The sequence below is a fragment of the Arvicanthis niloticus genome, chromosome 7, assembly GCF_011762505.2.
Source record: "Arvicanthis niloticus isolate mArvNil1 chromosome 7, mArvNil1.pat.X, whole genome shotgun sequence".
NCBI classification, from domain to species: domain Eukaryota; kingdom Metazoa; phylum Chordata; class Mammalia; order Rodentia; family Muridae; genus Arvicanthis; species Arvicanthis niloticus.
The window spans coordinates 89,656,873-89,679,122 of NC_047664.1; the positions used below are offsets into that span (position 1 = coordinate 89,656,873).

The 22,250-nt window shown below is 41.7% G+C and overlaps 1 protein-coding gene across 1 annotated transcript in view; it reads left to right on the top strand.

The window, feature by feature from the left end:
- Positions 1-3,330: 3,330 nt before the first annotated feature.
- Positions 3,331-22,250, top strand: part of LOC117712919 (alpha-fetoprotein-like) — a 37,291-nt gene continuing 18,371 nt past the window's right edge. Inside the window, 8 exon segments of the mRNA XM_034509152.2 lie at positions 3,331-3,571; positions 5,808-5,859; positions 6,016-6,157; positions 8,611-8,822; positions 11,964-12,096; positions 14,166-14,263; positions 15,906-16,035; positions 21,358-21,572. Of these exon segments, the coding sequence (XP_034365043.2) occupies positions 3,487-3,571; positions 5,808-5,859; positions 6,016-6,157; positions 8,611-8,822; positions 11,964-12,096; positions 14,166-14,263; positions 15,906-16,035; positions 21,358-21,572 (1,067 nt within the window). The 5' untranslated portion in view covers positions 3,331-3,486.

Sequence of the window (22,250 nt, forward strand, 5' to 3'; positions counted from 1 at the left end):
ATTCCCACTTTACAGAGAAGCAAGGCTTGAGGAGAGAAACTAGTTCTGTTCAGTGGTATACCACTAGTCATCAGGAAAAAAACCAAGGCTTTTCTATTGCAGGATAATATTGTGAATACCACTTCATAGGTTCATCCATGTGTTACACATTAAAAATCATCTATTCAGGGATGGCAAGATGACTCAGTGGATAAAAACCTAACGAGCTGAGTTCAACCCTGGGACCCAGATGCTGGAGGGAGAGAATCAACTCCTGGAAGTTGTTCTCTGACCTCCACACGCATGCACCTATACATATAAGCACACACAATAAATAAAACGCACACCAAACATTTTTTGGTGATCTTTTTTACAGAGGTCTGAAGACAGTTTATGTCAGCAGTAGTGGGAGGGTTTGCTTTGTGGTCCACACCAAAATTCCTGCGCTGCCAGAGCTGTAAATGTTCAGCAGAAATGTCAGGAAATGAAGACAGGTTCTGAGCCAGATTGTCCTGACTTTTCTAACTTGAAAGCTTTGTGTCTGCACTCAAAGGTGACGGCCATTTCATAAGTTACCCAGGATGATGTTTACAAAGTTATTCTGCAATAGTGCTTTGGACATAGACTTTCAGAATCTTACTCACCTATTCAAAAAATAGCTGTTAGATTCTCATGTGTGTCAGACATAGCGGATATGAATGTGGGTCAGACGCGTGCAGCTCCTGTGTCTTTCTGAAGCAGTGGAAAGATATCAGGCCAGCAGGAGGCAGGGCTATTATAGACAAGGGATGAGGAAAGACCCTCACCATTTTTCAGAGCTCTCTGATGGCTGAGGATGAGTGTGTGGTGGTTGGAGGTACTTCAGATTTCCACTCATGAACTAGATGTAGGGGCTCAGACTCTGTGGCTCTCTCTGTCTCTGTCTCTCTGTCTCTCTCTATCTCTCTGTCTCTCTCTCTCTCTCTCTCTCTCTCTCTCTCTCTCTATATATATATATATATATATATATATATATATATATATATCTGTGTGTGTGTATGTTTGTGTATTTAGGAGATTTTTCGGTGTGGATTCTGTATGATATGCTACCATATTAAGAAGAACTGCATTACTATATTAACTTGCCAAGTATACTGGCCACTGGATATAGCACTGAATTTATAAATGCACTCATAAAGCTTTTATGTTCTTTGATTATTTACCAGTGACATAATAAAATGACATAATAAACAATAGGTATAGATTATGAACAGGGGTGGAACAGACACAATTGGCTACTCCGACTCTGCCTAATGTTGGAGCTACTTTGAGCTCAAGACCCTGCCGTGGACAGCACACAAGAAACTCGAGTTCTGGAAGCTGCCACCACCATGTAAACTTTTGTTACAAAGGATGTTACCACGTCAATGGAGAGCACTGCCATGCCAGAGAGAGCGTGCGCGCGCACACACACACACACACACACACACACACACACAACCCAAAAGAAAACAAAAAAACAAAACAAAAAAACCCATGTGACCAGTAGGATGTTAACAGAGGATTTGGAGTGAGGGAGCTTCAAATTTACTCTGTGTGTGTGTGTGTGTGTGTGTGTGTGTCACACAGGACTTGTATCAATGAGTAGTGCACACTTGGGCTTGATGCAGAAAGAGCTGTACAGTGACTAAGTACAGCATGGTAAATCATGCTCGCCAGGAACGGGCAGTGATCGCTGGGGGTGTTTACATCCAGCCCCAGTCTTTGTCCTTTTGAACTTTGTTTCTACAATGTGAGCAAGAACTAGGTTATCAGTTTGTTGTGAAGATGGTATTTATTGAAAAGCTGTGACCAGTGGAAATAGTAAAGATGCCTGTAATGTCAGAACTCACTCAGGAGTCTGAGGCAAGAAGATTGAGTCTCAAGCCAAACGGTCAGATAGCGAGACCCTGCCTCCAGCGAGCAAGCAGACAAAACCCCAAATCATCATTCTGTTTTGTATTTGGATGCCTTTCTTTTTCTTAATCTCAGAGGCCAGCATAAAAACGCTTTTTAAAAATTGTTTCATAGACAATTATATAGAATGAATGGCATCACAAATGCCATTCCCTGGCCACCGTTTAAATAATCTCCACCACCTGTGCTTCCTGTGGTCTGAATTCTACTGTTAGCCACTGATTGAAGACCTAGCTTCTTTTTGCCTTTACAAAAATCTCTTGCTAATATTCAAATATCTATGAGAAAAGGACTATGGAGACTAAAATTTAGGTGTCTTTTTTTGAAGGTAGAATTAGTTTAGTGCTGATCCCCCCCCCCCCCCAATCTAGTGCTGTACTCTGAGTAATTCTAAGACTGAGCTGGGGGTGGGGGCGGGGCACAGGATTAGTTAGTGACCTCTGCATGGGGTGGCAGTCTGGTATTTTTATTCAGGGCATTGGCACTAGTGTAACAGTTTATTTTCTGACCATCTCAGGAGGTGTAGAATAAGATCTCAAGGGAAGGCTGTGGAGGACACGAAGCAGGAGAGTTATGTAGCTGGGAGTGACGTGTGACGTTGCATACCTATAATCCCAGTACTTGGAAGGCTGTGGGTGGATACATTCTCAATTTACTATATTTCAAAAAGTTACTGTTTCAAAAGCCAAAATTGAAACCAGCTGACCAATCAAATAAGTAAAAAGGAGACATCGAACATTAAGAGTATTCAGAAGGTCCCAAAAGATGGTGACAACCAGTCAAAGGTCAAAGGGAGCTTTCCCTTGTTAACCATGGCTTTCTGTATCATACGGTCTTCATTCACAGTCTATACATGGGCAGGTTCCTCTTCGGGAAGGGAACCTGTAGGTAGCAGAGTCAACTAATAGACTATAAGCCTTTGAAATTCTTTTTGTTTTCTTTTTATTGAACATATTTTTTTTAATCTCAGAATACATCTTGGTTATGGTTTTCCTTCTCCTCTCCTCTCCTCGCCCCGTCCCGCCCCGCCCCTCTCCCCTCCCCTCCCCCCCTCCCCCCCTCCCCTCCCCCCCTCCCCCCTCCCCTCCCCTCCCCTCCCCTCCCCCTCCCCTCCCCTCCCCTCCCCTCCCCTCTCCTCTCCTCTCTCCAAGGTCTTAGCAATGCCAATGTTTGGCATTAACACCTGAGTCCAGACCACTTGCCCAGCCAAGGGTAGTACATGTTTGCTTTTTCTTTGCCTCTTTAGAACTTTGCACATGTAAACAAGCATTTCTATGAAATGAGGTACTGTAGACTGTCATTTACCAAGCATGTGGGTCACCTGTTTTCACAAGGCCTGTGTGTTGCAATGTTGAGCAAATCCTTAGTCGACATTACCTGCTTTCAAATCCTGTATTCATTAACGAACACGAACATTTCCTCACTGTCCTGAGTTTGTCCAGTTTCATGAGAGTCCATGGGAGCCTTAAGAAAAAATAATATTCACTCGAAGAGCTAATGGTTAACCATAATCGCCTGAAAAGGATATAAACATCTTCATTCCTTTCAAACTGTGGAACTTCATCTGAAACAATGGAGGTTGTTAAAGCTTTACCCTTTATTGTTTTCTTCAGCTACAGTAAATGTGAGTCTCTCCAAACAAGTTTACTTCACACAGGTAGGAAATGCCATCTGCAGCCTGTGTGGCCTATGTGTAAGGATTATATGAGTAACCATGACAACCACTAACACGTGTGCAGAGAGCCTAATCTTTCTCAGGGGTCATCGCTGTCAAAAGAGTCATTGAAACTTGCTAGTCACCAGTGAGTGGGATGAGCACAGGGACAGGCCTGTAGGTTGAGGCCACTCATCTGGGACTGTCTCATTTTAACGTCCCTTCTTTGCCCCCAATCTAGGTGAGAGAACAGTACTTTTAAACCAATGTTTGAAACTGGCTAAGTGAATTCAAATAGAGCAAAAATGGAAATGACTCAGGATTAATAATAGAAGCTGCATTATTACCTATTATTACAAGGCATTATGCTTACAGCTTTACACATGTTTTCATGTGACAATCTTTTACATTTGTGTGTGTTTCTGTGCACATGTATTTGTGTACACAGGCATATGTGCACGTGTATGTATAGGCTGGCGGTTGGCATAGGGTGTCTTCCTCAGTTGCTCCTCAACCTTAATTTTTTCAGACTGGATTTCTTATTGAATCTGGAGCTCACTGATTGGCTAGAATGTCTGGCCAGTGAGCTCCAGGGATCCTCCTTCCCCAACAATGGGATAAGAGATGCAAGGCACTGTGCTTGGCTTATAAAGTAGATTCCTGGGATCCAAACTCACATTCTTATGATTGTACAGTACTTACTGGCCAAGTCACTTTCCCAGCCCTGCATTAGATCTTAGTACCCCCAGGAAGCACTAAAACTTATGCTTCACACATAAATGCAAGTGTGTTTTATAAATAGGAGTTGAAATCTAAAGAGTTGCCTTTAAAACCTTTGCTTTTGTTTAGCAATGGTAATTGCTAACAATTGCTCCCTTACTCAAAAAAAAAAAAAAAAAAAAAAAAAAAGCTGCTTCATTCTTTGGAAACTTTAGTGTAATAAGGAAGACACAGCTCCATCAAGATGTGTGTGTATGTGTGTGTGTGTGAGTGTGTGTGTCTGTGTGAGTGTGTATATGTATGTGTCTGTGTGTGAGTGTGTCTGTGTGTGTTTGTGTGTGTGTGTGTTTGTGTGTGTGTATGTCTGTGTCTGTCTGAGTGTCTGTGTGTGTGTGTGTGTGTGTGTTTGTGTGTGTGTGTGTGTATGTCTGTGTCTGTCTGAGTGTCTGTGTGTGTGTGTGTGTGTGTGTGTGTGTGTGTATAAATATACTGCTCAGTCAGCATAATGTTACTTGTATGTATATGTTTTCAGGTCTGACCATTTGGTTCTGGATAACCAATTGGCGTACTCTTCCTTGGGGAAGACCATTTCTCCTGCTCTTAGTGTTCCCTAACTGCCTAGTTCTTTATCTAGGGTTGAGGCCTCATGAGCCCTTTCTCGTGTTAAAATGTCTAGATGTCCTCTTGTTTCACTTGGGTTTTGATTGGCTCAGAGCTTGCCTTGTAGGGTAGACCAGCTAGCCTGTGAGGCCCAGTGATCCGATTACCTCTGCCTCATCAGCACCAGGATTACAAACTTGCACCACCATGCCCAGCTCTTTTAAAAGTGTATTTTGATGGTTAAACTCTAGTCTTTGTGCTTAAAAGGCAAGAACTTTACTGACTGAGCCATTTCCCCAGGGTCTCATTCAGAACTTTGAATCCAACCACATGCAATTTACTTGTAACCAGTGATAGAGTTCCGCTATATTCGAATATTAAAAAAATCACTCACTAGAAACGGTTTAAACTCAGAAGAAGATGTATACTGTTAAACTGTTCCTATCATTACAGCTAATGAAAATAAATCTAGAAATTCGTGACTGAATAAGTATGGATTATAGAATTTAAAGGGAGGTTTTCAAGCTGGAAAATTTCTCGTTATACAAATGTCTTAGTCCATCTGGGCCGCTGTACTAAAATTCTGCAAGGTGGGAGGATCATACATATCCGAAGTTTAGTTGTTGTGGTACCTGAGGCTGGAAAGTCCAAGACCAAGATGCCAGCAGATTCAGTATCTGGTAAAGGTTCTTGTACTGGTGCCTTTGTATGAACTTGCTTTCTGGCCAACAAGTGATGTCTTTTTGCTATGCTTGCATGTAGTAGAAGATGGATGAGCTCCCATCAGCCTCTTTCATAAGGACACTAATCCCATGGATATTACGACTATTACAAGTCTCTACCTTAGGTTAGGTGACACATGAAAGTCAGGGGCATAAAAGCATCGGAATCATAAAGCTAAACAAAACCTTTTTTCTAGCCAGGCAGCATGTTAACGGGCAGGGTCACCTGGAGGAGAACTTAAGAGTCAGGTGAGTTTGGTTATTCATATATTTTTTTCAAATTGAAAGGAAATTACTTGTGGGAGAATAGGGTGAGGATGGTGGTGATGACAATGATTCAACAAAGAAAGAAGGGGGCAACATCCATCGTCATTGCAAGCTCAACTCACAAATCTCACGTTTCAGTGTCAGCATTATGGTGGCTCAGTTTCTTCAGGATGCAGCTTATGAGGAAGTCCAAACCGTAGCTCAAGAGCTGCTGGATCTCGCTGAACAGTGTAAGCGTCTCAGACAACGTGAGTCACCCTCAGAGTGTGCTCATCAACTGGTAGGTGGATCGTGTGTTGCTTTATTCTCCTGTCTGAGCTAGATGGTAAACAGAAAATGTTGCTGTAAACACGGCTGGTTGAATAATTAGGCAGAACACGCCAAAGCACGAGTATGCATATGAATCACACGCCAGATATAATCTTTGTAGGCTTCTAAATCTATATTTAACCAAATTCTCTCCTGGAGCCCATGTTCTGAAGGCCAAGCACTGGAGAGAATGAATCAATGAATCACAACTTTGAAGAGCCAGGAGCTGAATTATGTTCATCTCTCTGCCTGAGTCACCAAAACACTGGTGTCTTGCATCTTCATACAAAGAGATTGAACTGAAATTTAAATTAATTAAAAAGAACTCCTTTACGAATATGAAAAAGAAGCAAATATTTTTAGAGATTCTTTTCTTAGTCACTAGAAAATTGGGGGTATTATTATTGTTGCATTATAAAACTATTTGTCTTGTGACCAGCAATTTCAGTAAAATTCCTTGGGGACGTATTTTTAGTTTTTAAATTGTGTGTGTGTGTGTGTGTGTGTGTGTGTGTGTGAGAGAGAGAGAGAGAGAGAGAGAGAGAGAGAGAGAGAGAGAGAGAGAGAGAACTTGTGGAAATTCTCTCTTTGACTGTATGGATCCCAGCGATTGAACTCAGGTCTTCAGACTTGGCAGCAAGTGCCTTCAGCCATTGGGCCATCTCATACCCTGTCCCTGGGAAATTCTTGGTTAACACTAACATTCTCTTAGGATACATAGTTTCAGGATCAGTTATTTTTATGCTAAATAATGTAAAATACACACAGAAATAACTTTCCTTCTTTATTTGTGGGGTCTCCTGCTCCATCTCTTGGACTAATGCCTGTGTGTATCATGTTCTAGATTCTGAATAATGAAGGGATGTCATCAGTAAAAATTTAAATCAAGGTTCTGCCAGTGGCTATGTTACTTTTTAGAACAACCCCCTTTTATATTTCCATTTCAAAAGATGACCTTTTTTCCCCTGTATTTATTTCTCAAATATAAAACACACTTGCCAGCTGAGGTTTACCAAACACCACACGTTGACCGCCACGTAAATGCATTAGAAAACATGGAAATTATTACATTTCCAGCTGTAAAGCTGACAACAGAGTACACTGACTCAGAGTTCAACTCTTAAAATATGTTCCCATGGAAACAAAACTAAAAACGAGTAGAAAATAAACCAAATTAGTGGCTGTGTGTGTGTGCGCGTGTGTGCACGTGTGTGTGTGTGTGCGTGTGCGCGTGTGTGTGCGTGTGTGCGCGCCTGTGTGTGTGTGTGTGTGTGTGTGTAGTTCTTGCTAGAAATATCCTGCTGCCCTAGGTATTCTGAATGATATCTAGTTATTTTTCAAAAGCCTTTCGATCACTTGCAAATGAAGCAATGTCGTAGGAAAGGGAAAATGGCAAATTCTCTGTGGTTGACATCTAGCAGGTATGAATTTAGATTGTAAAACCCAGGAGGAGCCGATAGAGATTGGCTCAGTAAAGGCACTTGCTGCTAACCCAGACAGCCTGAGTTCAATCCCAGGAACCCGTACAGTGGAGGGAGAAAATTATCTTTCTCATGTGGTCCTCTGCCCTTTATACCTTATTTTGGGGGAAAACAGGGTGATGATGGTGGTGATGGTGATGATGGTGATGATGGTGATGGTGGTGATGATGGTGATGACGGTGATGATGGTGATGGTGGTGATGATGGTGGTGATGGTGATGGTGGTGATGATGTTACAACAAAGAAAGAAGAGGGCAACATCATCATTGCATGCTCAACACACAAATCTTATCTTTCAGTGTCAGCATTATGGGGGCTCAGTTTCTTCAGGATGCAGAAACTAGGCACACATGCTCACCGTTCATGAGTAAATGAGTGTTTAAAAAAAAAAAAAAGAGTACCTAAAAGATTTGTTTTTAAAAGTTTTACCTGGGGGCTGACATGTAGTTCAGTCTGTGAAATACTTATCCACGTATGAAGAGAAAAGTGTAGGTCCTAGTAGCTATGTCAAGCCAGGCACAGACATGCATTTCTGTAACACCAGCAGTGGGGAGACAGGTAGATCCCCGAGCTTGCTGATCAGTCGCTACCGCTGTAGTTGTAGATTTAATGAAAGACCTTGTCTTGGAACTAAGATGGACAGTGATTGAGAAAGACATTCAGCATTGGCCTCTGCACACGCATGTTCATGCACTTGTGCACACACTTACATGTATGCACACAGATGTACACATGTGCACACAGAATAAATAAACAAAAAATTTTAAAAGTTAATTTAAAATGCATGTGTACGCACATGGAATAAATAAACAAATAAAATTGAAGTCTCTGTCTCCAGAGATTATTGGATCCAAAGCTCAGTATATGTGCCCAGTTTAACTTCCACACGTCCAGGAATGTCGTCTCCTATCGTTCCCCTGTATGTCCCCCTTCCCTCCAATAGATGGCTTCCTTCCTTACACATATTTGCAACAGCCAAGGACTGGCGGATGATCATGTGTTCTCTGACTGCTGTAAGATGAAAAATGCAGCAAGACTCAGGTGCTTCCTGTCGTACAAGAAAGACTTCGAAGACATTCATGATACAATCCTGATCACGAGACCGGAACTGACCTGTGAGATGGCTGAGGAGAGTAATGTGTCCCTGAAGGCGAGGTAGGCCACTTCTCTTTGCCATGGTCTTTTACAAAGAATACTTTACAATTCTTAAGACAGACCCTTTTGCATATCAAATTCTCTGGAAGCAATGTTTTATTATATGGAATTAAAATGGAAACACGAGCTGTGATTGTTTTTTCCCCTTCTAAAGAGGATGCCAATTGATACCCTATTGGATAAATAGGGCCTGGATGTGTCTGCTGTGGATGACTGGAAATGACTAGGCCCTGTAAAGGGCTTGCCTCTGATTAGAAAGAGCAGTAGGAGCAGATATTCAGTGTTGTAGTGAGAAGCAATGTTAGGGCAAAACAATGAGGTTAAAACAGCATCGCAAACCCTAGGAAAGTAAAAAGGAGGGCTTGCAGCTACACACCAAACAGCCAACCTGACCAAGTAAGAGTACAAACAAGGCTCTGAGAAGTTGGAAGAACACTCTAGGCAGGCTCCTGCTGGCTCCCACAAAGCCCACCTGTCCCCTGTGAGGAACATGAGCAAGGAAGGCCCCTGTCCTTACTGAACATTCCAGCACCCTGGATAGAGCGTGTTTTGCATCTAAAGCATCAGATTGCAAAGGGTTTAAACTGGAAGTAAGAATGGCTTCTAAGCAGGCTGCTACCTATTTCAGGGAGGAGGCCATCCCAGGCCACCCTAGGGATAACCCAAGGGAGGAGAAATGGTGAACTAAGATGTAAATCCAGATTCCAGGGCTGCTCTTTGTCTGTGCTGCTTGGCTTGGTCCTCCTGTCCTGTGGAGGAATGCTTGTGCTTCTGTATCCTTACCTGCTGACCTAACCGTGTTTGATGAATTTTTGTTCCAGTGCCACTGTGTAAGTTCTTTGGAAGCATAAGAATCAAGATTGCTTTAAGGCTTGGGATATGAAGGGATTCAGAGAGTGCCATATCTGTCTCTCCATGTACAACAAAGGGTCTAGTTTACTAGGCTAACCTAGGAAAACCATAAAAAGCAGAGAGCACTGGGTGTAGAGGCTAGTAGCAGGCCTCAGTCTTAGTGAGATGCATCAATAGAGAGCAGACAGAGAATCTGAGAGGCATGACTTACGGTCTGTCATTTGAGCCAAGAAACAGCAATAACTGTAGATTAAACAGAGGTGAATTTTCAGGTAAAAAACAGACTGTGTAATCCTGGGGTGAGTGATGGTACTGTAGTATTATGAAGATCATAGTCTGGAACCTTAATTAGCATGGAGTTGCATCTGTTGAGAGTCAGGTGCTAACAGGTAGTTAGGGTTTAGAGCAGGGTTTAGAGACAGGAAAGGACAAGGGGAACACAAGACTGTGGCTCTCAGAGAATTCGGCTGCACCCGTATTTCTCAAGTCAGACACAAACATGAGGACTAAGGCAGAAATCTGATTGCTTGGTGGTGACCTGATGATGGTTTTTACAAATGTTAGTCTAAGTCAGGGATAATTGAGGAGACTATATGACATGGAGGTGAACAACCCAAACCTGTTTAGTCCACACTTACAGGGACAGAAGTGACCTCAGAGGTTTCTGAAGCTTCATGAAAGGGTCCTATGCCCTTTGACAGTATAAAAGATTAGACACGTATCACACAAGTGCCAAAGTGCCTGCATTAAGGGCAAAACATGAGTATAGGTGCTCATATTAACGTGCTTTTGTGCGCTGTTGTTTACGACAGGCTTCAGGCGACCTCAGAGCATCCCCACAGCAGATGAGGAGCACAGCCAGCGTACTGAAGGGCACTGTCAGGGACTTGGGTGGACATCATGCTCCCCAACTGAGCTACTCCCTGATAAAGCGCCTGCTCTTGGAGGCCTGCTTGTCAGGACTTTAGCAGAGGCTTTCTTGTTCCCAGTCTCATGAGCTCTTTGTCCTTGCCCCCGGGGTCCATGAAACAGGAGATTTTCTTCAGTGCTCCCTCGGGAACGAGAAGATTTAATATCTATGATAATTCCTTTTTGAATAAAAAGTTACTGTGTGCGAACCTGTGTGTGTGTGTGTGTGTGTGTGTGTGTGTGTGTGTGAAAGGATAACTTTGTGGGACCATTTCTCTCCTCTTCCCTTGGCATGTGACTCAGCTATCAAACTGGTCACCAGCTAGCATGGCAAGGACCCTTACCACTGATCCATCTTGTTAACCCCTGGGTTGGTTCCTATAACCCTCAACTAGGCTGACTAGAAGGCCAGGCATCCGGTCATTCTTCTGTTGGCTCTTCCCTTCATGACCCTAGTAAATAGTTAATTACAGTGCAACTGTGACTTTCACCTTGGCTTTCAGCCATACCTGTCTACTTTGACATCTGGTGGCTCAGTTGTTTTCCCAGCTCAGCTCAAATCCTGACAATTCTTATCTAATGACTAACTGGATCTCAGATGTCTCTGCCTTGGGTTACAGCATCAGGAACATGTGTTTAGAAAAGAAAGAGGATTGAGAGTTTTGAAAAGAAATAAACGGTCAAGCCTAGAAGCAAGGCATAGCACGCCCATTCATCTTTTATTGATCAAAGCTGCCAACTTCACTACAAGGTCTGGGAAAGCAGTGTTCCTAAGTGCACAGGAAAAGGATGTGGATTTGTGTGCACAAACAAGTTTTGCTCTACAGTGTCTATCTGTGCTGGTTGCATACTCATCTTGTACATGAGTCTGTTTTTTAATGAGTTCCACAGGCAAGTATGAGGAAACATAATTTCAGAAAATTTAGTACCAAGCAAAAATACTGAATGGCACGTCTCAGGACTCGGGTGTTCACTGTGATAGCCTAGAAAGAACCTCTGGGTGATCTTGAGAGACTTTTAGCCACCATCAATACTTGTAAAGTCAATTCCTAATCCAGATGAACAATCTTGAGTATCAGTACTACTCAGACTATTGAACTTCCTACCCTCCTGTCTCTCTAAGGAAGTGGAGAGATCTAACTTCTCATTATGTTCAATCCACTTGACACAGTCATTTCATGGGCACCTGGAGAATGATTCTGGTGATTTGTTCATAGTAAACATTTGATGGTTTTAGGCAAAGTTCTACCAAATCTCAGTCACCGGGATTTCCGGAAGTTTCAGACAGCCACAGAATAAATAAATGCTGTGTGTTTGAAATGACATTGTCATACGGGACTCAACAGCAAGGCTCACAACTTTTTAATTGTCAAATTACAGGTTCAGCTATGAAATGTCCAGAAGACATCCATTCTTATTCGGACCCACTATCTTGACCATGTCTGCATGCTATGAAACAGCTGTTCAGTCATGTTGTCAACAAGAAAATAAAGCAGAGTGCCTGCAGACAAAGGTACTGTATACACAGCTTGATTGTTTAGGGCTTTGTGATGGAAATTATGGATTGTAGACAAGCAGCATAACATGACCCCGCAGCATGCCAGAGATGCAGAACCTGAAGCTCTTCTCTGGACCTGGCAAATAGAGTCCATTTTAAAAAAGAAAGGTATGTAGTATTGCAGTGTGAGAAGCAGAACAGTTTTGAAAATAAATATTTAAGCATTCCGGGCACTGTTGCTATATAATAGAGCAACCCAGCATTCAGAGATGTAAAAGCAATGGAGATTATTTTATTACCATCAGTGTCTGTGAATCAGGAACTCAGGAAGTAACTCATCTGGGGCTTTCCGGTGAATAAACTTTCATGTAATTATAATCAGGTAACATCTGGATCTGGGATTTGGGTGGAGCTGGAGTTCTTGGGCATTAGTACATCTTCTCTTCTTTTAGCTACAGACTCAAGTATGTGCACGTAGTATTCTCGCCTGGGCTACTTTGGGCTGTTTAACAGCATGGTGGCCAGAGGGCAACTGGATTGCTTCCCTGTAGCTAAAAGCTTCAGGAAGGATTCTTCTAGTAGACAAAGATGAGGCTTTGTGGTCATTTGTCATCTAGTCTCTGAAGTCATTTCTACCAGGTACTCCTGTTTGAAACGCTGTAAGACCTCAGCAGTTGGAGAGGGCCTGAAGGTAGACTTTACTCCTTGCTGGGATAACAATGATCAGTCCCTTTTCAGAAAAACATAGGACAGGAGATGTTTTAGCCTTTTGACCATCATTGAATAGATGCAAACCAGTGGTTCATTTTAAGATAAAAGTGTGTGTGTGTGTGTGTGTGTGTGTGTGTGTGTGTGTGTGTTGCTCATTAAAGGATCTAAACAGAGAATTTCTAAACATTAACAGAGCCATGTTTGAGGGGCCACCAGGCAGATTTTCTACATGCCATGCTGAAAATTAATGGTAATTGGTAATCATTGTGCTGAATAACTCAAGGCTAAGTATGGCTTGTTTTGTCTTAATGTCTTTATTTTTCTGAGTAAGAAACCATCTCATTTCCCCTAAAATTCATAGAACTTATCTCTTTCTCCTACCTAGTTCTTTCTTGTGTATTACAAAAAATGGGGTATCTGAAGAGATTCTGCTGTCGGCTAGGAACTCCATGATTTCATTATTCTCCATTAAACCTATTTGCTTATATTTCTGACCTCCCCATTATGATTCTGGTGGATTCTGGTTCCTTCGGAAGACAATTCTCAGTAAGCAGGCAGTCCTTTCTCTTTCCTCTTGCTTTCACTTTAATTAAAGCCTGAAAGCCAATTGTTATACACTGATGCCTGTCTCATTGTCTAGCATTTCAAAATAAAATACAAATAAATTTGCCCATTTTCATGAGGGACTCTGAGGCCTCATCAAGCTCTGATCACAGGCACAGTTAATATGTGATATAATTGATTATGTAATTTTCTCCAAGGACAGAACAAGAGCTGCTTAGAACAGACACTGCAGCGACACTGTGAGCATCACAATGGGAAAACCTCTTGGCTGGCTCACCGCGTCTGCTTATGTTAACACTACAGGAGCATGTAGCACACTTAGGAAAATTTCCCAGTGAAAAAACTGAATGTGAAGAAAACATTGTGATTTGTACACCATCCTTTTGAGTAGAGATCTAGGGTTAAAAAAACAAACATTTGGAGGTAAAGAAGTTAACATGCATTGCAGAATTGAAGCACCTGTTTCAGCTGAGTGGTTTGAGACACATCTGGAATTAAAATAGTTAGTGACTTGGATGAAAGAAAGCACAGTCTGGGGAAATTTTGAGTCTCTTCTGACATTTTGCTCTCCAGACATTACTTTGTTTATAAATTTTTGAGGCAAATGATCTTTGGGGAGAGTGGGGTGTTATTTTTGCAAAAACCTTGCCATGTTATTTCTCCGCAGTTATCCCCTCTTAAGTCATTAGGTTGAAGGCTTTCGAATGTTGAGGACATCAATGGTTTCTAATTTTCTATCTTTTCCAATAATGTTGTTAACATCACCCGTTACTAACACATTTCTTTAATGAATTGTTTTCTGTTTGCAGCTAGAACCCATCAGAAAATATATTAGAGGAATATCTGCAAGACATCACCATTTATGTGAAATTGGGACCAAATTCAATGAGAAAGTGGCAAGTGCAGTGTAAGTTTCCTGCATGGATCTGTGTTCTGCTGCTGCTGCACAGTCATCTGTTTTGACTAAACTACTTTGAAAAGTCATTTACTCGTTATTTAACACTGTTTGTCAGAACAAGCCGGGAATCCTTCTGTCTTAGTTTGGGTTTCCATTGCTATGAGGAAACACTATGACCTAGGCAACTCTTATAAAGGAAAACATTTAATTAGGGCTGTTGTACACGTTCATTATCATCATGGTACGAAGCATGTCGGCATCCAGGCAGACATGGTGCTAGAAGAGCTGAGAGTTCTACATATTTATCTAAAGGAAGCCAGGAGCAGACTGGCTCTCATGTGGCTAGGAGGAAGGTCTCAAAGCCCACCCCCACAGTGACATACCTACTCCAACAAGGTCACACCTACTCCAACAAGGCCACACTCACTCCAACAAGGTCATGCCTCCTAATAGTGCCACTCCTTGGGCCAAGCATATTCAAACCACCACACCTTTCTATATCTATGCTTTGTGTCTGTTCAAACATGGCACAAGATCTGTGTACGAAACCACACAGTCCTCAGCTGCCCCCAGGATCTCCTCCATTAGTTTATCTCATCTGCACAAATTCTCAGTGTATGATAGATTTTTGACATTAAAGTCCAGAGATTTCAGGTTGCAGAGACAAAATATATACTACTCTTACAGACCCAAGTTAGGTTCTCAGTAGCCACATTGAAGGGCTCAAAATTCCCATTAACTCAGTTCTGGGGGACCTGCTGCCCTCTTCTGGACTCCTTGGGCACCTGCACTCACACACGTGCATTTTTATACACAGGCACACACATCCATATCGGTATAATTAAAAGTAAAACTTAAAGAGACGATTTGGGAGTTTGGCCGGGCATGGCAGCATATTGGCTATAATTCCATCATTTGAGAAGTAGAGACAGGAGGATCAGGAGTTCAAGGTTATCCTGGGCTACATAGCGTGCTCAAGGCCAGCTTGTGTTATAGGGGATGATAATGCAGAGACTAGCTGACTCTCCTTTTATAGTAAAGGACAGAGAAATAAATATTCTTTTTTTTTCTCTTGAAACTAAAGAATGGGGAAGGCCTTCATGCATCCTTTCCACCTTGAATTCATGTATTTTTTTCTTATTACCATCTTCCCCAATGAGTGACAACACTGGAGTTCCTGAAGGGCAGGGTAATTTTATTTCCAGAGAACCCCCAGAGGCTTGACAATGAGCACAAAAGAGCACTGCGCTTCATTCATTTTCCTTTGTGATGAGGCTGGCCACACTTCTAAGGCTGTCGAGGTACACTTTTCAGTGTCTCAGCAACTCAGCTTCCTTAAATACTGAAAATACTGAAAATTACTGGCTTTCACATTACTGAGATTTGATCTTTCCGTGGGACTGCACATCGGCACCAAAGCACTAGAAAACACTTTCCTAATACTTGCTAATTTATTTAGACACTTTTGGTTCCTTGAAGTGGAAAGTCAAAATATGGAAGAAAGGGAGGGAGGAATGTTTTAATTATATTATAAGCTCAATAATAAAATAATTACTGAAAACAGAATGTTATGCTCATTCTAAAAAAAAAAAAAGAAAAGAAAAAAGAAAAACAAAACCCAATGTTTCGATATATTCAATTTTCTTTACAGAGAATTGATTCTACTCACTAAAAAGCAACCTAAAGCTAATTTTTCTGAAATCGCCAAATTGACAGTGGATGTTAAAAATCTGCATGAGACCTGCTGTGAAGGGAATACATTAGCGTGTGCCCTGGGCAGGGTAAGACAGCTCTTCTTTCTTTATAACTAAAACTTTTTTAATTAGTTCAATTTGTTCATTGACAGTTTCATACAGGTACAACACATACTGATTGCTACCATCCTCTCTCACATTAATCTTTAAAAGGATTAAAATTCCTAAGAAATGATACAATAGTAAATAATGAAACTAGGAGAGTAATGATCGCTTCTTTGTGTCAGGAGGCAGACAAAACAAAAATCTCTTCACACATAAACAGCACCTATGCCCAGCCAGCAACGCAGGGCTGCTGGGGTTCAGACTGGATCTCCAGGTTGTAGTGGAAATAGGGTTACTGGCTTGGGAAGCCAGTGCCCAAGGGGCTTCCATTCTTCTTCAGGGAGCTTTTGCTCCTCCACTCTCACCTACGATAAACTTGAAACATTGACACATGCAGTATAATATGGTATGCACTGTTTTCTTATCTTGCATGATTGTTTGATTTCTTGTTCACCAATGGATTTTTTTAAAGATGTATTTATTTTATGTATGTGAGTACACCGTTGCTGTCTTCAGACACACCAGAAGAGGGCATCAGATCCTACTACAAATGGTTGTGAGCCACCATGTGATCTCCGGGAACTGAACTCAGGACCTATGGAAGAGCAGTTAGCTCTCTTAACCACTGAACCATCTCTCCAGCCCCTCAGATAAAAATACTTGTCATAGGAGAATGGGGACTGGTATTCTGATCCGCAGAACTCATGAGAAGCTGGATGTGGTGATACACATCTGTAATCCTACTGTGCCCACCGTGAAAAGGGGGCCCCAGAGGCAGGAGACTGCCCAAAAGCTCTCAGGTCAGTTAGTCCTGCTAATATGATGGCGAGTAACCAGAGAACATGCTCCAAACAAGACAAAAGGCTAGGACAGAGAGTCGAGGTTGACCTCTGACCTCCACCTATGCACTGTGGCACTCATGCACTTGCACTCACATATTCACACTTACACACTCAATATGGACACACACACATCAAAAAGGCATAGTGAAAAGATATTTTTTACATTTTAAACACTTTTGTGAATCTCATCTTGGTGTATTTCAGGACTTGTGATGTGATGTTTTATGTGTTTATACTGGAATTTTCTCATTTAAGCTATAACTGTCATATATATACATACACAGACACATATATGAATATATAGTTTGTTTATTCATTTATGCTAATTTCTAAAAATGTTTTCCTTTTAAAATTTCTAACGTTTGAAAAATAGATTTACTTTTATTTTATGTATGTATGGGTGTTTTCCCTGTATGTGTCTGTGAACCATGTATATGCAGCACCCAAGAGAGTTGGATACCCTGAGACTCGAATTACAGATGATTGTTAGCTGCCAAGTGGATGCTGGGAATCGAATCCTGGTCCTCTAGAGGAGAGAAGCCAGTGTTCTTAACATCTCTCCAGCCCTTTTGACATTTTCCAAATAGGACTGAGGCTATGTGTTATTTGCAGTATTTAACTTGTCTGTTAAACCTCAGGTTGAGGTGGAGACAGAAAAATAAAATGCTTTTCCATTCCTCATTTGCCAGTCTTAATGTTTTTCCAGCAAATCCTCATTGCTCGTGGATTCTGTAATCCTAAACTCTTCTGCTTTTCCAGATGCAAAACCAATATTCACAGCACTTCCAATGTTGCTCCCAGGCTAACATATGCTCAGAGCAGTCAAAGATTTGAATTGCCCAATACACATACTATAGTCCCGTGAGGTCCAGCGAGGCTCTGTTCTGGATTCGTTTTGGCCTTCACACTGTAAACTAATGTTCTTTTTCTTACTTAATGGCAGTCTTTCTGTTGGTAATTCTGATGCTCAAGGTTGTTCCGGGTACAGCAGCACAGTGCTGCTGTAAGTACAAGATGACATGCGTCTTGTTACAGAAAATGTAAAGCTTAGATAGAAGAGTTTCCACCCTGTGTGGTGTTGTCTTGCTATTGGCTGTGAGTTCAACACTGAGAAGGCAACAGCCTCTCACACAGGGATGTATACTAAGCAAGGCTATGTCTCGGTTGGTTAGTTGATTGGTTAGTGGTGTAGCCAGAGGCTCAGGGGAGCCCTGCATTTTTCCCAGAGTGGCATTGATTCAGAATGCACCAATTCAGTGTTTAGACTCGGAATCGACTGTTTACTTTGTTGTATGTTTAATGGGATTCTTCCTCAAAACATCTCGCTTATTAGCATTTTCTCATTAAGGGAAATAGAGCTGTAGATGAAACTATCGCTTGAAATAAAAACGCTATCAGTTATGTAATTGTATGTCCTTTTTCTTATGTATTTGATCTTCTTTTTAATTAATTGGCTCTGGGGAAAAAAAGCGATGGTTTAATTTATTGGTCTTCTCCAAAACAAATTCTTGGACCGACTCACTGGTTTTATGCTTTTAATTAATTATATTGATTCACTTCTTAGCTTTGTCTGCTGCTTCTATCGCAGACCTTTTGGTTGTCTACTTGGTGGTGTTCCCATTCTGTTAAAAATAACTGTGTTATTAACTATTTGATTTGTTATTAACTATTTGATTTTACTCTTTTTTTCCTTTTCTGGTGCAGGGGGATTGAACTTAGGGCCTTGTATACCTTAAGCTGGTGCTACATCACTGATCAAAACTTCCAACCCAATCATTTTGTTCATATTCTATCTTCCACCATTCCTGTCATCTTAATCTATTTCTCTCCTGATTAGACCATTTCTCTTCCCACTCTGAGGAAGGATCTTTGTACTGCACACAGCAGTGCTTGCTGCATGTCTTCAAGCTTTGTCGACTGTGTCCAGCCCTTATCACATCCTATTACACCATATTGACCAAAAGGAGTGTGTTTATTCCCAACAGTAGTCTTTGACATCGTTATAATTTAATATTCCCATGCCAATCACTAGAACTCATTAAGGTCCTCTCAGCTTCTCTCTGACTCAGCATCCCTGTAGGATCTGACTCTGTAACCCTGTAGGGACAAGAATCTTAGACCGTGTGTTCGTCATTACAGCACTAACTTTTAAATGCACTAGTGCCCAGGCCTGCGTCTGACCATCTCCAGACACTGAGAGCATCTGCTCTATTCTTGACAGTTCATTCCTTTCCCACAGTCTTGGCAAGGATCATTTTTGTTACTCATTTTGCAGACTAGAAAGTTGGGCCACAAGAAAGTAAGAAAGTTCCCCAAATTACAGTCAGCAGGTGGCAATCAAGTACAGTACTTAGCTGTCAACCACAGAGGTAATTTATGTCTCCAAAACACCAGACGGTGGAAGACACTTTCACCTTGTAATATTTAGGTTAACAGTTTTTTCATCTTCTCCTCCTCCTTTTCTTACTACCCTTTGAGATTCAGTGTTCCAGGCAGCTCTGTTCCCGTTCTTCTCCAGCTGTAAACGCACTGACAGAGCTGAGGAGACACCCAGTAAGAACTCTCTTTTTTTCTTCTTGTTTAATCCATCTCTGGACATGAATTGTATTTCCTGCCTGTCCAAAGACTAGGTGGGACCACTTGTCTGAGTCGTGGTTAAAAGTTACTCGGGCCATTTGAGTAACTCACAGCTGTCTCCTGGGTTTCATCCTTCTGTACACACACTCATAGAAGCACTGGCTAAAGGAGCCTGGGCACACTTGTTGAAGTACTCTAGATTCCTAGGCCCCATGACAAAGAACTGTAACAGAGACACATGGTTAGAAATAGAGATTATTCATTATGAAAGGGAAGAAACTCTAGAGAATATGAGTGGGTTAATGAGCTAAGGGGAAAAGCATTCTCCCCCTCCAGCTCCCCCACCCCACCCTCTACCCCTATCCTCATCCCACCCCTACTCCATCCCCATCCCTACCCTTACCTTCCACCCCTCCCCCTGCCCCACCCTCTACCCCTATCCCACCCCTACCTCTACCCTTACCCAAAAGCATCAGGCCTCCATGACATGACCCTTTCTCAGACACTTCCACAGCACTGCCTCTCCCTCTTTTGTGCGGTATGAACTTTTCCTCAGCATGCTCTGTTCATTAGATGAAGTCCAGATGGAGAAGGCTCCCTATTTGTCTTTTAAAACGTGTTTCTTTTATTATAAATCTCAATGTTTCTGTCTCTAGAACGTGCTCTCCCATTACACTCTCATCCCAGTAACTTTTAATGCTAAAGGCAACGCCAGAAGCCACAGGTAGAAGGTGACAAAGCCGCTTCCTTCCAGGAACTGCGGGTCTTGGAGAGCACTCTAGCTCCTCAGTGAACCAGAGTCTCAAGCTGACCCATAATTAGCTTCCGGGTAGCACTCTCAGACTTAGACTTTCGAGTTGATCATTCCTAGATTTTATCAATAGCAGCTACTGCTTGGGGTAAATCTCCCTGTAACAACCTTATAGATGCTTGAAGCCATCTGAACTCAATGCCCACAGAAAATTCTTCAGTTTAACTCTATGCTCATAGCCTCTGGCCCATAAACATGAGCTCCAGGGAAATCTACTTCCCTCTCTCTTAAACAACCCTAGATCATTTCTCCTTGGGCACTTAGTTCCCTTTTGTTTAAAAAATAAAAATTAGTTCTGCCTGCCCAAAGCACCTAGTCCAACCAAGCCTTAACTAATTTTCTCAACAACTTTCAAATGACCCTTTCCCAGCCATGCCGTGCTTTCTTACCTCTAAGATTTTATATGCCTATGAGAACAAACCTAGAATTTTTTTATGTTTCACTTGTTTCCAATTAACTTCTGATTGTCCTTCGTGACTTGAATCGTTGAAGACCATCATCACTGTGATGATCCATCCTAGCTGGACTATAAGTCTCTCTGACTTATTCTGAAGAATCATATTGATCCTACATAGTATGACTGTTTTGTTTAGTTACTTGACTCTTTGAGTAGATCATGAGTTCCTTAAGTATACTTCACACATTCAAGCGATTATCTGTGCGTTTCAGCAGATTTGGCGCTAGGGCAGTAACACAGAATACTCTGAGTAACAGAGAGAGAGTGTGACGTCTTCCAAGACAAGTGCTCAGACCGGGACCCTATAGTAACAACAACAACAATGAGAAGCAATAGAACCTCGGCTTCTAGTTTTTGGGCTAAATGGGAAATCAGTAATGCAATCTGTCTCCTCCTATATTTTTAATAGGTAGATAAGAGTTTGAGACACGACTTAAGGTCAAATAGACATGTATTTCTTTCCAAACGGAGTTAATAATGAGTGTCTCTTTGGGATTTTTCAGTTTGCCTCCGGTAAAGCGGTGGGTACAGTATCGAGTGTTCCTCCGCTAGTCTAATGACAGCAAACTAAGTTGAGGATAAAGTAATCAAAGAATGACTTCTCATCCTGTCCCTAGCGCCAGCTTATGAACTACACCTGCTCTAACCAGGCCATCTTATCCAGCAAGTTTGCTGAATGTTGTGAGCAACCAGAACCATTCCGCGGGGAATGCATCATCAACTCAGAAAATGACGACAAACCCAACCTTTCACCCCTGCCGCTTACAAGGTTTACCGAAGACCAGTCTGTGTGCGAACAATTCAGCGGCAACCAGGACAACTTTCTACAAGAGTAATGCCACTTTCCTTCTAGTAACTTATGGATTCATTTGGGAGATGTTGCAAATTTTAATGCAAATAGTGCCAAAAGGAGTCTGAAGTTGTTCAGGTCCACTCATGATGCTGAGTGGGATCGTGGGTTCAGGTGCCTGGGAACAGTACGTGAAAGAGAAGAGGGTCCTTTCTTCTCAAATGTTGACAATGAGTGTAAAGGCTTTTTAAAAAGAGCATGGTGATAGTTAAGTGTTACAGACATTGGGATGAGGGACTTACAGATAAAGAAGAGGATCAGGTTGGTATTCCTGGCTCATGCTTCTATTCTAATTAATTTAATATACACTATCAAATACACATACCATTTAAACATTAAGGAGTTGGAACACTAGCATCATTGGTGGCCATTCTGAAGTGGATTTGTGCATCAAAGCAAGGTGATTCCAATACATGATATTAAGACAATAGCACTATGCAATTAAATTGCTTCCAGAGTCACGTGTACAGCTGTGAGAATTGAGTTTTCCTCAAAGTTAAATGATCCCATTTATATTTTACAAATTATGTCTGATCCTAGCTAATAAAATCAAATACTACTATCCGAACCCCACTCATATAAATTCCTAAACTTGCCTTTGGTACTGAAAAGTCAACAGACTTGTGCTGACTGGATCCAGTAGTAAAAATTGTATGAAAC